We start from the raw sequence: 14,166 nt of genomic DNA, 5'->3' as shown, positions 1-14,166 counted from the left end.
CATTAACCCTGAAAAGTAAACTCATCTGAACCAGGCAGTCATTTCTTCACCATACAGTTCTTTTGATAATTAGGTTTAATGGATGTTACACAGGAATAATGAGGAGATGCTACAAATTGATGCTCTGTAACTGTATGTCTTTGCTCTAGTTAGGTGGTCACCTGCTTTCTCTGAAACCACTGAAAGAGGAGGGATGGATCATTAATAAAAAACATGGTGTTCATCTATAAATAATTTTATGGCAAGGACATTTCAAGGTTGATGCCTTTTAAAAATTAAGGGATTACAATTCATTAATTTTTTTCCAGAAACTGTTAAGAAAATACATGCAGTAACTAGATCACATGCTGCTAGTAACAGTCACTTCACTTCTAAATTCTCAGATCACATTCTTAGAAGAATTTACAGATTGAGGAAGTCAATTTAGTTTTAGTTTCATTTCTCTGTTTTTTAAAATTCAGTCTATATCCTAGAAAATATAGTAATAATGTCTGTAAATTTTAGAAGTGTAGATGTGATTCATGAAATTGCTCAGGTTTTAAGCATTTATGTTTATTGTCAAAAAGCTCCCTAGAAGGGATGCCTGTATATTTACTCTCTGGGATGGTAGGCTCTCTGGTAGCCTATACTTAAGGTTAGCCAGCATTTCTTATTATGGGACACAGCTTTTCAACCTTCTAGAAGCCAAATAATTTGGTCTGAAATTTCACACAGAAACTACTTGAGAAGCAAGGCAAAGGAAAACAAGCTGTCTTTAAAAAATCTGACAGGCTTTTCTTTGAAGCAAAGCCTTGAAATCTGGTCAAGGATAAATCGAACACAATTTTCCTGAAATTTTTTCTTTCTGAAAGTAAAAATACTAAACATCTCAGCTCACAATTGTTTAGCAGAGATTCAGAAGATGTCATCCTAAGATGGCAATCATCAGGGGAGGGTGCAAGGCAAAAAACAGCATCACAACCGAGACTGAAAGAGAGCAGACTTTTTTCTGTTATCTTACGGGAAGGATCCTATGGGAGACTGTTCTGGAGAGGAGACCAGAAGATCAGTGGCTTTTCAGGGATGACCTCCTCCACCTTAAAGATAGGTCTACCCTAATAAGGCAGAAATCAAGCAAAGGCAACGACAGGCTGGCATAGGTGAACAAGGAGCTTCTGACAAAACTCAAAGGAAAAATGTAAGAGGTGGAAGCAGTGACAAGTGACCTGACAACAATATAGAGATTCTGTCCAAGCATTCATGGAGTGGGTTAGGAAAGTCAAAGCCCTTGTGAAGTTGACTCTGGAGAGGGATGTGGAAGGCAAGAAGAGCTTCTCTAAGTACATCAACAGCAAAGGGAAGATGAGGGAAAATACAGGCCCACTGCTGAAAGGAGAAAGGGACTTGGTGACAAAGGGCACGGAACAGGCTGAGGTACAGAATGCCTTCCTTGCCTCAGTCTTCACTGGCAGGAGTTGCCTTCAGGAATCTCAGCTTTCTGAGACTCCAGTGGGAAGGTCTAGAGAAAAGAGGATTTACTCTAGGTAGAGGAGGACCAAGCTGGGGAACATCTAAACAACTGAAATATACACAGGTTCATAGGATCTGACAGGATGTACCCACAAGTGCAGAGGGAGCTGCCCGATGTCACCATGAGGCCACTGTTGGTAATCTGTGAAAGGTTATGGAGACTGGGAGAGGTTCCTGACAGCAAGAAACAAGTAATTATCAATTCTGTTTTTCAGAAGGGCAAGAAGGAGGGTTGGGGAACTATAGGTCTGTCAGCCTCACCTCAGTCCCTAAAAAGAAGGTAATGGAACAAATTATCCCAGAAACCATTTCCTGACACAGAAAGATGATTTGGGGTAGTCATTTTGGACTTCTGAAGACAAGGATAGGCTTGACCAACATGCTAGTCTTCTACAGTAAGACTAGGTCAGTGGATGAGCAGTGAATGACATTTATCTTGACGTCATTAAGGCTTTTGACAGAGTCTCCAGTAACGCTCTCATGAAAGAATGGATGAAGCATGGGCTATGTTAAGTGGGCAGTGAAGTGGAATGAAAAGTGACTGAACTGTGAGGCCTGGAGGGTTCTCATCCAGAGTACAATGTCCAGCTGGAGGCCAGTCATTAGTGGTGTCTGGTAGGGGTAATGCTGGGGCCCACAGTGTTTAACGTCTTCTTTAATGACCTGGATTATGGGATGTCACACTTCCAGTGACAGCAGGAAACACATATCCCATCAGTCTCAGTATTCCCTCCAGATGTCCATTTGCTCTCATGCAGGTTGTGTTCCAGATGTGTGGTATTGAGCACAGTCTCATCCTTCCCTTCTCAACTCTTCCTCGCATGCTTGTGAAATCAAACCCCGAAATTTAGGAAATTAATTACTTAAAGGTTAATAATTAGCAAAGTGGGGGAGTTTGTATAATGTCAGTTCTACCCCTCAGGTGTATGCATAATGATGCGGTCTTCTGTTATGTGGACATCTTTCCTGCACAGTTCTTCATTCAGTATGAAGGACAGGCAAGTCTCATGGAGTAAGCAGCTGTTGAGTATTTACTGCCCTCATAATTATTCCATATGCAGGGCTATACATTGATTTACTATCTATTCCTATTACAAACTTTGTTAGAGATAGTTTTTTCCACTTAGGAATGTTTTTCAGTCTCCATTGTAACATTGTCCAGAATCTTCTTCGTGGGAGAAGTCATACTGGAAACCATGTCTTCAAGTCAGATTTAACCACTTTAGCATCAAGGCAAAGCTTCTGTTATTGGTTACACTACAAAACTGCAGCAAGTCGGAATCCCAAAGAAAGCAATTCTCATGACACATTATTTTCAGGACAAATGCAGCCTTTTCCTTAATTGACACTATGTGGGTAAAATTGCTTATCATCACACAGATAAAGACCATATTCACAAGGATAGCAGTACAGTACCATAGAACCATACTCACAAGGAAAAATAAACCACAGCTGCACACTAGCCTTAATTATAGTATCTCCTAAGCCTATGAGTTCTGCAGGGTGTTTTCTCTGCAACAGATACCTGGATGATGACATTCCTTTAGGCAGCAATTTGTTTTTTATAGACCAACAAAAGTCCTTGGGCCTGCAATTAGCTTCCTTTATGTAGCTCTCTGTACACTTCTTATGTATGCTTTACTTTTTTGCTTTCTTTAGGTTCCCTCCTTTAGCTCCAGCAAGTGAACTGCACATTTAACAGGTCCCACTGCAAACTGAAATATCTGCCACAGAACTGTGTTTAAAGAAAAAAACAACACATCTCTTCTCCTGCAGTATTTTCTGCAGATTTCAGTTTATGGACAGCAAAGTTGCTGTTCAGATGAACCCTTTTTATTTGAAGATTTTCCACCAGCCATCTCACAGTCGCAGCACCCCTCCACTCCTGGAAGACAGGAACATACAACCCTCCCATTCAGATGATATGGGCCCTGTCTCCTGGCCATCCCATTTGGCTGGTGCACAATTTTGGGACTAGTTTTTAAAATCTTTTTACAGATGGAAAACTGCAGTTTTCTATTCTTATGTAAAAATAGAAGTTGTTTTTCTGGGTTCATTGCACTTAAGTTAAAGTCTCCTTCTCAGTGTTTCCTTGCTTCTTGAGATCTTCTAACCTTTCTCATGCATTAAGCCAGACCCTTTCCTTCAAAAAGAAAAACAACACACAAAGAAGCAAGATAGGATTTAACTGTTAATAGTTTAGCTTTATTTTATTTCAACTACTTGACTTAAACCCTTGACAGAGTAATGAGCTACGAGAAACTTAGATAGTGAAAGAACCAATACATGAAAGTGAATTCTGAAGTGTACCATGCATTAGCCCATGCACTGTCTGTTTTACTCCCTCAATTTGACTGTGCTCTGTTTCTGCTCCTGGGATCCTGGCTAGTTCTACTACATCTACATGTCTCTTTTTGTACTCTAGATTTTGCTGTTCTTTCTCTTTAAAGGTCAGCTCTAAGGACTCTCTATTTTTGCCATTGTCATTTTGCTGTGTTTTTTTATTTATTACTTTTCTTTCCTTATGCTGTAACATCATGCCCACGTTTCTTCTCTCCATCTTACAAAATCCTTGCAACCAAAGTAGTGCTACCATTTCCATACATGTAAAAAAAAATAAGTCTTTACTTTGAACCATAAGCACATTGACTTCCTGCCTGCACTTTTCTTTGTATCTGAACTTTTCCTTCGCCCTTCACCTGTTGTTCTTCTACCTTAGCCTCTTCCCTGCCTTGGCCCTTGGATGTGCCTCAATTCTGCACGAGGCAGTGACTCCTGGCATGCGACACCCTCGCATGATGGGTAGTTAGATGAAGACAGCAGAGACCATGGCAGAGGAAAGCCACAGAAGACGCTCCAGAAGGACTGGAGATGAACTCTGAAGCAGGGAGAGGTTTGTGCTTCTCCCTGCTTCTCCTTGAGGATGCACCTCACCCAGCCAGCAAGGTGCTGCTACACCTGCTGTGGCCAGGGCATGCTGAGTACAGCTTTTACCTGCTTCACCCTGTGCATAAAGTTGGACACTGCTGGCTGACTCCTTAAGAGCAGTCCACAGTATCAGAACTGAACATTTGGGTGAAATTTTAAAGAGTGCTAAGGTTCTGCAGAAGAACATGAAATTTTCCAGGCAACCCCTGCTCCTGCCTGGGTTGGAAGGACCATAATGAAGACTTTGAAAGGCTTTTAGGTCTTGTATGCTGAGCACAAATGCAAGAATAAAAGACTTGCTAAAAGAAGCCTTTCTCATCTATTAAAAAGACTCCCGTACCCCTGGATAAGCTACTGTAGGATTTCCTTACCACAAAATATATTGACCCCCAATTATCTAGATTAAATTTAATATTTGCTAAAGAAAAAAGTTTGTTACCGTCTCCACAGAGGAAGAGCAATCTTCTGTGACCTTTTATGTATCAGGTCACCACTACCATGTCCTCTTCCCCTTCTTTTCCCTCTGACTAAACAAAAGCCAGCCTTTGTAGAAGGACACATTTTCCTGGCCAGGTTTTGTTGCCCATTTTCCTATGGATTCTCTCCATGTGGTATCTTTCCTAAGGTCTAGTGCCCAAAACTGTATCCAGTAGCTTAATGAAGCCTTCTCCAGTGCCAAATGGAGCAGAATTTACTTTTTTTGATAGAAAACATGCCCAGAATGGAAGATACCTTTATTTAACAAGCAATAGTATCATCCCTTAGCCATTGACTATAATTGAGCTGGGGTCAGACCAGGGGCATCTTTAGGCAGGGCTGCGGGTTTGATAGAACACCTTGTTCATGTACCTGTTACAGTGAGGTGGAAACACGGAAGGTTCCCAAGGAAAAGGATCCTTATCTGCCTGACTCAGCTGTGTCAGCCTGGACACACTGTCTGCTAGGAGCACTGGTTGAGGGAAAGGTGTGTCTGGAAATGAAACGTGAGAAAGTGGGGCATGGCTGGTGCGTGCTGAACAGGGAGGGGCATTTAATAAATTAAGGGGGCATGTTGGCAACGCAGCTTAAATTCAGGGGACATGGCAGTGTTCGGCCAAATGTTGGACCGAATAATCTTGGGAGGTCTTTTCCAACCTTTATGATTCTAGAATCATCTAGATCCTAGATTCAGGGGGCATTTTGTAAGTGAAGACACTACAGGAAATTGGGAAGAGCTAGCGGGCATAGTTCCACTGTTTCACTTCTTGGAGGTAATACAGACCATAATGGAAGGGAATATTTTGCTAAACGTTCACTTTTTCCGGAAAAAAAAGTAAGTTAAGTGTCTCGGGTGGGCTGATTTGAAAATTTGTGGATGCAGGCGCGTGAAGAAAGCGGAAAAGCCGTTCTCCAGTTACCGGTGGTGACATCTCGGGACGCCTTTAAAAGGTTCCCTGAGAACTTCCCCGCTGGCGCAGGCCGGTGCCTCTCCGAGCAAACCGGGGCGAGAACTCAGGCGACCCCTCCCGAGCCGCAGAGCTGCCGGGCAGCAGGAGGGATCACGCCCACCGAGCGGGCAGGCGAGAGCCTTCCGAGGGCTGCGGAGCGGCGCCCACCGCACACCCCCCGCGCCGGGGGGAGCCTGGCGGTGCCGGGCGGCAGTGCCGGGTGGCGGTGGCGGTGGCAGGCGGCGGTGGCGGTGCCGGGCGGCAGTGCCGGGTGGCGGTGGCGGGGCGGGCCCGGGGCGGTGCCCGGGGCGGGCCGGGCGCTCCGTGCGGGAGCAGCTGTCACTGTCAGGGAGCCGGCGAACCGGGATCCCGGCTGCGCGCAGAGGGAATCCCCCAGCCTCGCCCCCGCAGCCAATCGCCGCGCCGCATGCAAATCGCGGCCGTGCTCGGGCCAATGGGAAGGCGGAGGGGAGGGGAGGCGGCCCCCCCGGTTGGACGTCGCGGAGGACGGCGGGGGCCAATGAGGCGGCGAGGCAGGCGGGGCGCGCCCCGGGGGCGGGGACATGCAAATTTAGTTTGAAAAGAGGGCGGGAAATCCGAGTTTCGCGGGAGGCCCTTGGCGCGTAACCCGTCTCCTTTCCCTTCATTCATTGTCAGCAGCCGCCGCTTCCTGGAGCCATTTTCCAGCCGGCCCCACACAGCGGGAGCGGCCCCGCTCCATCCGCCGCATCTGCCCGCCCCGCCGCCTCCGTCCCCCCCCGGCGCCCCGCATCCTGCAGCCGGGCCCCCCCCGGCACCCGCAGCCCCCAGTATTTTGCGCGGGGCCTCGGCATCGAGGAGGAAAGGAGCTGGGAAGGCCAGGGGGGGAGGAGGGACGGGGGGGAGGAGGAGACGCGGCTGCGGGGACAGACCCGGAGGGAAGGATGAGAAGGGGACTCCAGCCTTCGGCCCCGGCAGCAGCGCCGCCGCCTGCGCCGTCCACGGACTCCAGAGCAGCCCCCGCCGGCTTTCCGGCCCGCTTTGCCGCCGGCACCTTCATCCAGATCCGCAGCACCGGCGCGGTGGCGGGGGCGCCCTGTGTTGTCTCCTCCTCCGCCGCCGCTTCCCAGGCTCCCGGTGCCTTTGCCCCGGCGGCGGATGGGGGCCAGCCCGCTGGCAGCTCGCTGTACTGCACCCCCCACGGACCCGCCGGCAGGACGGCGCTGCTGCAGCCCGCTCTCGGCGGAGGCGGAGGCCGCCCCCCGGTAATTTTGTGTTTTCCCCCCGTCCCCGCGGGGAGGGTGAAGGGGACGGGGGGGGATCCCGCTGCCGGCCGGGCCCGGAGGGCGGGCGGGGTGCGGGGGGGAGGGCAGGAAAGGCGGAGGCAGCGCTTTGTTGCAATAAACTTTCCTGCCTCCTTCCCAACCCCCGCTGCCGGGTCTTATTGAAAAGGAGAGGGAAAAAAAAAAAAAAAAAGAGGAAAAAAAAAAAAGGGTGGGGAAAAAAATAATAATCCCCCGCCACGTCCCGCCGCTCGGGTGCTAAGAGCGAGCAGCCGACGGCGGGGAAGGGCCCCGGCTCCCCCGGGGCGGGGGCCGGGCCGGGCCGTGCCCCGCCGGTGTCTCCGCTTCACCCCCGGAGCCGCCGGTGACGTCTGGCACACGTGCGCGGAGGCCGCGGCTGTGACTGGGAGCCGGGGCGGGCGGGGAGGGGGACGCCGCTTCCTCCTCCTCCTCCTCCTCCTCCTCCTCCCTCTCCTCCCTCTGGCCTGGGACAGCCCGACCGCCGGCCGGCCGCCCCCGGCCCCCGCCGCTTTCCGAAATGCCCCTGCAGCAGGTCAGTGACTCGTGGGGCGGCGGCGAGCACCAACCCTCCTCTCCCCCGCTTTAGAATTTACGCCCCCTCCTTAAAATTTACGCCCCCCCCCCTCAAAAAAAAAAAAAAAATCCGCCTCCCCCACTCGTGGGGTTTTCTTTGTCCTCGCCGATTTCGGGTGCGCGCTTGGCCCTCGTGGGCTCCGCCGAGTTGGAGAGTGGGGGAGGGCGCGGGGCATCCCCGCCGCGCGGGTGTCGGGGACGTCGGGAGGGGCTCACCTGCCCCCCCGCACCCCCCCGGGCTCCACGACCCCCGCCCGGCGGCGTGGGATTGCTAAACTCCTTCCCACCTCTCCCCCTGTCGCCCCGGTGCGCCCCTGCCAGGGCAAAAAGGGGTTTAACACCCCTTCCCCCCGCCCCCTTTTCCTCTTCCCTGCATCCAGTCGGTGATGGTCCAGGTATGGGATGGTGCTGTAATTCTGAAATACTTCTGAAAGAGCTTTGGGAGCAGCTGGGAGGCCAGTGAGGATGTCACAAGCTGCCTCTTGTGTGGGTTTTTGCAGGTGTTGGTTGCTGAGCTAGTGGTGGAAGTTTCAAGGCTCATCAAATCCCATCTAAAGCTTTGTTTTAAGATTATTATTATTATTTTTTAATTTTAAAATAAGCATCTTTGCTGTACAAGAGAATTGATTTTTTTTTTTTTGTTGGTGCTCTTGGTCTTCACCATATCCTAATGGCACTTGGTGTCAACCAGGCCACTTCAGGCCACTTTGTAAATATTTGGTTGTCCTATGTGAAGGTTGATTCCTAGAAGGTGGTGGTAAGTGAATTCAAAGAGGAGCATATGTTACATGATGATTCTGGGGGAAAAATTATACAGGCTTTTTTGGCTTTGTGGGAGGGATGTTGATGTCATAGAAACTCCTAAAATTTCTCATTAATAGATCCTATAAGACCTTCATGTATGATTTTAGTGCTTTTATTTATTTTTTTTTTTTTAATGCTGTTCACCTCTAATGGGAGGAACTCCTGGCCTTAAAAACCTGGGAAGGCTTATTTCCTCCTTAAAGGTTTGGAAGCAGGGAAAGTGATTTTGGTCTCTGCCTGCAAAAAAGTCCTCATGCAAGTTGCAAGTCTGTTGTATACCCTCAGCCCCCATATTAACTTTAGGGAGAGATGTGGGATGGGGGAGGAAGAGAGTGGTCAGGCCAGCAGTATCTACAGCCCCTGGCTGGCACCCTCTCAGGGTGATAAGCCATGCATGGCACACCAGGAAAGGGGCTGTGCATCCTGTTCTGCCCTGACAGCCATGCTCATGTGAGTTCCCCTCTTGGAGCTGTGGTGGTTTGCCGCAGACCCATCTTTTGGGAAGTCAGGCTGAAGCACCCTAGTGCTCTGCCTTGTCTTTGCACTGCACACTGCTTGGCAGGGACACTGTCCAGCCCTTTCAAAGGTCTGCAGCTTCCAGGTAGTTTTCCTCAAAAGTCGTGGAGGATTTTCTGGGACTGGAAGGTGAGGGTGTTCTGCCCTTGGTTCCTAGCGGAGCATTTTTGAGAAACTAATGTTAGGGACTGGTGAAAGGAGTGAGAAAATGCTGGGTAGTTGAGGCAGTGAGCTCAGGCAAGTAGCACCAACATAAATTTAGCTCTTGATTAGTTGAATTGCAAGTAGTGGATGGAGTCTGAGACCCTCAGCTGAAAACAAGGCCCTGCTATGCAAAAGACTGTAGAGGTAAGTCTAAAATTTGGCCAGCACACCTGCACTGGTTAGGATTATGAAAATACTCTTGCCTTGCAGATGTAACTGCACTGGCAACCCACCCATCACTTCCAAATATAAACTATGGTATGGCTGGAAAAGAGTCAGTACAGCAGTATAGTTTAGGCTGTTCAGGGAGGTGCTCAACTACATGAGCAAATAAAAAGGTTCTTTGGCCCAAGTAAGCTGCTTCCCCTTGGGAATTTGTTAGTTACTTTATCTGTGGTTGTGTGTGTGTAACTCCGCTGGAAGACCATTGAAAAGTGGCCTAGTCCATAACAACAGGCCTCTCCAGCCCCACACTGATGAGAACTTGCACACTCTTCTATGTCCCAAGCAAGCGTCTCCATACTGTCCAGAGCCAGTTCCTTGTCCTGTTGCCACCTGTAGTGGCAGCTCCTGTGGCTGAGGGTTGCTAACTGGGCCCTTGTACCTTGGAGAGCCCTGGCTTTGGGAGGCTGTGACCCAGCCTGTCTGCCCTTTCAACTTGAGGAGCTTTTGCATGATTCCTGGGGAGTTAATAGAAAGTGTTAGTGGGTGGATCTGAACCCCTGCTATGGCTTAGCACAAGCAGTAGTGAAGACTTAACCCTTGCAAAACAACCATCAGCTTGGACCCCTGGGGAGAGCCTGAGCCTCTGGAGACAGGGTCAGTGCTGTGGCAATGGGTCAGTGGTCCTGCATCCTCCCGTGCTCTCTTGCACCCTCTGGGGGATGGTGCCTTTTCTGTTTGGGAATCTCAGGATTCCCAGGATGGAAAATTAACCCTGACCTAAATAAATAAAGGTTTTCTGCTAGGCAAGCAGGTTGAACCAGCTAATGGCAGATCTGGGAAGTGCCAGGGACCATCAAGGGAAAGTGGCGGCCAGGGATATGGCACAGGAGTTGTGACACCATGCTGTTTTAGTGTCAGTGAGTTTGTGAATCAACTTGGATCCTCATGAGAGTGCAGGAGAAATTAATGTTTGATGAAGTACCCCAAAAGCATTCTTGCTGGTGTTGCCTTCTCACTTGGTGTGAGAAAGTCACAACCATTTGCAAATCCCTGTACTCAGAAATGGGGCTGCTATAAAAGCAAGCTGCTCAAAATGTTTCTAATTCAAATAGTAGAGAATTTCTTACTGTCTTTGGGTTATAAAGATAAGCCTTTAAGAAGAGGGCCATTTTCTTAGCCATGAGAAAATGCTTAAATGGAGACACCACCCACATGTTAAGTCCTTTTTAAAAGGGGCTAAATCCTCTTAACAACAATATCTTTAGAGAACTCCTGTGGCCTTTAGATGACATGAGCTGTGGAGAGGCTGGTTCGGCATACTTCAGAAGGGGGCAGGAGGATTTACATTTCCAAACTGAATACTTAGTACCTCTCTCATTTTTCTGGTGGTTTAGAAAGTACCTCTTCCTTCCTTCCTTAGTCTCAGAGACACAGCTGGAAAGGGAGAAAAATGGGGTAACCCACAGTCTTTCTCGTAGGTGTTATGTAAAGGAGCAAGCCAAATAGGACATAAATAATGAGCAAGGATTTAAGGTATGGGAGAAGAACGTGTAAGTCACATAAAGGAAGCAGGCAGTTAGCTTAGGAGCTTTTCTTTATTTTGCAGGAATGAAAAAGTTTGTATGTAAAGACACAGGTGTTTTCATATTCAGACCGGTTTTCTTTGCCTGATAGTTTGTGTTACTAGAAATGAATGTTAGTATGAGTCTGGGACCTCTGCTTTTTGAATAGCATTTAAGGGATTTTTTTTTTTTTTGGTTTAAATCCCTCTCCTCCAGCAACACACTGTTTCTGAGGCCGAGGAGGTACCACATGGTCCTTTGGATACAGCTGTCTGAGGCGAGTTCAAAGCAGTATAAGTCCTGATTGCCCTAACCACGCCGACAAACATCTTGTGAAAAGTGGGCATCCTAATAAAACCCTTACAGGAACAGGCTGTAGCTTGCTGATGGTGTAGCTTCGCTATCCTCGTGCAGAGTCCAGCTGTGCTGGTGTGGTTCCATCTGCAGCAGAACTCCTGAGTATGGTAGCCCCACGATGATAAGGGCTTTTGGCAGGGTTCCATGAACAGCTGAGCTGCTCAAAGGCTTTACTGTTGCTGGAAGGAGTAGGCTTGCTTGTCCCTCACTGTCTCCTCTGTATCATCTCCTTCGCTCTGCCCATGGCCAGACAGCACTCTTCCCCTGCTACTGTGCCTGGGGAGCATCCAGCTGTGCTGACAGGTTTTTTTGTTGCTTCGACATGGTAGAAGAGCTGGGTCTGGGCGTTAGGTCTGGCATGCATCTTGAGCCCAAGATCAGGTGAGTGAGATGAAGGAACGAGACAGGAACTTGCCCATGCAGTGGTGCAGAGGTATTAAATTGTCCCAGCAAGCCTCCATTTTATGATGTTGGTCTTACTTGATCTTTCTGTGACTGTATTTTCCTTGCACCACCAGTTGGCTTACCAAAAGCTGGATAGGGGTCACTTTATGGCCAGTTTATTCTTCTGTAGAGGATGCTCCACCTGGTTGAGCAATTACAGGCGTTTTGTTTCCTCTCATTTTATGCCATGTATGTTGGTGCTGTTTTGTTAATTTTTACTGTGTGCTCATCTGTGAGTGTGTGCAAGCATTTAAAAGGAGAAACATCTTTGAACTTAGGAACAGCTGCATTTTGCAAAATGAAGGGTTCCCTCACTACTACGACTGTGGCAAGCATTTGAGCAAAGAGCATGGGATGGGGGCTTGCACAGGAAAGCCCTTCCTGCTTCAAGAGAGCACTTTCTTGGTCAGGGGTTACAATGAGTTTTATAGCTACCAGTGGCCAGTCATTTTTGTGATCGCTGTTTGAATCTAGCTGTAGTTCTGACCTTAGCAACAAGTTCTAGCCATGATTTAGCTATCTTGTATGAAAGGAAAAAACTATTTTGTTTCTTGCCTTGCTTTTTGGGTATGTTTTTCAGTTTGAACTTGCTGTCTGTTGTGTTCTTGGGTGATCCCAGATACTGTGGTAGGGAAAAATGATTTTCTGATGTGTGTTTCTCTGCACAGTTCATGATAAATTATCTTCTGTCCTCAGATGTCTTCTCCAAGCTGAAGAGTGTCAGACAATTCATTTCTCCTGAAATGAAAGCTATTAATGTAAAGATAAAGGTGTCCTTTTATAAAGGAACCACATGGGTGTGAAAACAAGTGTGTCTGTGAGATTTTACTTGTGAAACTTCTGTGGACTGTCGGCTTTTAAAGATGTTTTGAACATATGGTACTCACTTTGCAGGTCTTGCAGGAGCCGGAGACCCTTTCAGACCCACTTGTTTCATGAGGTCTTAACCTGACCCTGGGCAGGGGAATGGGTGGTGTGGGACAGAGGGGAGGAGTAGGCATGACTGCTGTAGGAATAGCTCGTTATGAAATGTAGGTTGCAAAAAGGAAAGTGAAGTAGCACCATTCCTCTTTGGAGCCTGGTCCTGTGCAGGCCAGTAGGCCTGGTGTGGTTGTGGGAGGGAAATTGAGCCCGTCCCCTCTGTTCAGAGCACCAAGAATGAGATTGGTGCATGTGAAATGAAGACAGGAGCTTTTCTTGGTAGCTTCAAGTATGGCATAATTCAGGCTTCAATTCTGAAGGTGTCTGCTGGGCTGATAGCCATGGCTCTGGTGGCAGGGCTGGTCCTGGGTGCTGGTGTGCAGGAGTGGGAAGGTGGCTCAGGCTTTAGTCCTGGCTTGTGGTGAAGCTGCCTGCTAAGAATGAGTTGGAGACTCTGACTTTAGTTCCAGTAGGTTTCTTGTGCCAGTGGTGGTAATGGAGATCCAGCCCTGCCCAGTGCAGGGCTTCAGCAGATGGAAAGCTCTTAGAGGAACTAAATCTCCAGGTTTTATAGTCTCTGTAAATAATCTCATTTACAGCTGGCAGTGCTGAGTGTGTATATATGGAGGTAACTCTCATCCTTAAAAATGACTAAGTTGGACTTCAGGCTTTTGTTTTGGTTGGCGGAGTTAATCACTTCCTGCATTATTTGTCAAGACTAGGATTGTGTTTGTAGTTCTGGGGAGAAGAAACTCCCATCACGTTCCCTGGGGGCAGTGGTGTGCAGTGGGAGGGATGCGGCCCACCCCTCCAGGATGGGGCTGCTGCGGTGCTGGAGGTGCTGCTGGTGAGGTATTTGGATTCTGTTTCAATTTCAGTTCTGTTTGAAGACAGGCTTGGCAAAATTGCCCAATTTATCACATCTTTAAAAAGGAACTATTTAACTTCTGTTTTCCTCAAGTAAGTTGGTCCAAAACCACACTTGGAAGTGCTATGCCTGGCATGGGTGTCTCTTGAAGTACTATGCTGTCTGCTTGGATGCTGCTGCTATTTGCTGGATCTAGTGGCATTCATGGAGTTCTTAATGCCTAAGCCCTGTAAAGGGAGAAGGCAGGAGCTTGACTAGGTGTTGATTAAGCCAGAGCTTAATGAAAATGGCCTCTGTTGTGTGGTAAGAGAGTACTGCTTCATGGGTTTTAGCCTCCCTTTTATACATACATGAATGCATAGCAAATGTGCTGGTAGTTGTTTGCAAACTGAGCTTGCCTAAGGTTAATGGCGTTGTGTCATGAGTCTCCTGTCCCACTTATGCATGTGGACAATTGTTGACCTGACCTGTGACAGTGTGAAAACTAACATGCTAACTCGGTCACTGCTGCACGTGCACGCCCTGCAGCTCTCGGGTGTTTTGTGCCCGAGGTCTTTGGCCTAGGACTTTGCTAGGATGGAGAAGTGGAGCATTAAAGATCACCT

At 48.3% G+C, this 14,166-nt stretch overlaps 1 protein-coding gene across 3 annotated transcripts in view; it reads left to right on the top strand.

Annotated features, from left to right (window-relative positions):
- Positions 1-6,740: 6,740 nt before the first annotated feature.
- Positions 6,741-14,166, top strand: part of E2F3 (E2F transcription factor 3) — a 41,913-nt gene continuing 34,487 nt past the window's right edge. Inside the window, exon 1 of one of the 3 annotated variants that reach the window (XM_042049158.1) lies at positions 6,741-7,108. In XM_042049158.1, the coding sequence (XP_041905092.1) occupies positions 6,788-7,108 (321 nt within the window). In that variant the 5' untranslated portion in view covers positions 6,741-6,787. Of the gene's footprint in view, positions 7,109-7,592; positions 7,680-14,166 lie in introns of those variants that run through there. The other 2 variants (XM_042049157.1, XM_042049156.1) reach the window with 2 other exon arrangements.

The sequence above is a fragment of the Corvus kubaryi genome, unplaced genomic scaffold (assembly GCF_017639235.1).
Source record: "Corvus kubaryi isolate FWS band 111438036 unplaced genomic scaffold, C.kubaryi_AGA036_p1.0 69, whole genome shotgun sequence".
NCBI classification, from domain to species: domain Eukaryota; kingdom Metazoa; phylum Chordata; class Aves; order Passeriformes; family Corvidae; genus Corvus; species Corvus kubaryi.
This window is presented reverse-complemented; position numbering and strand designations above follow the sequence as displayed.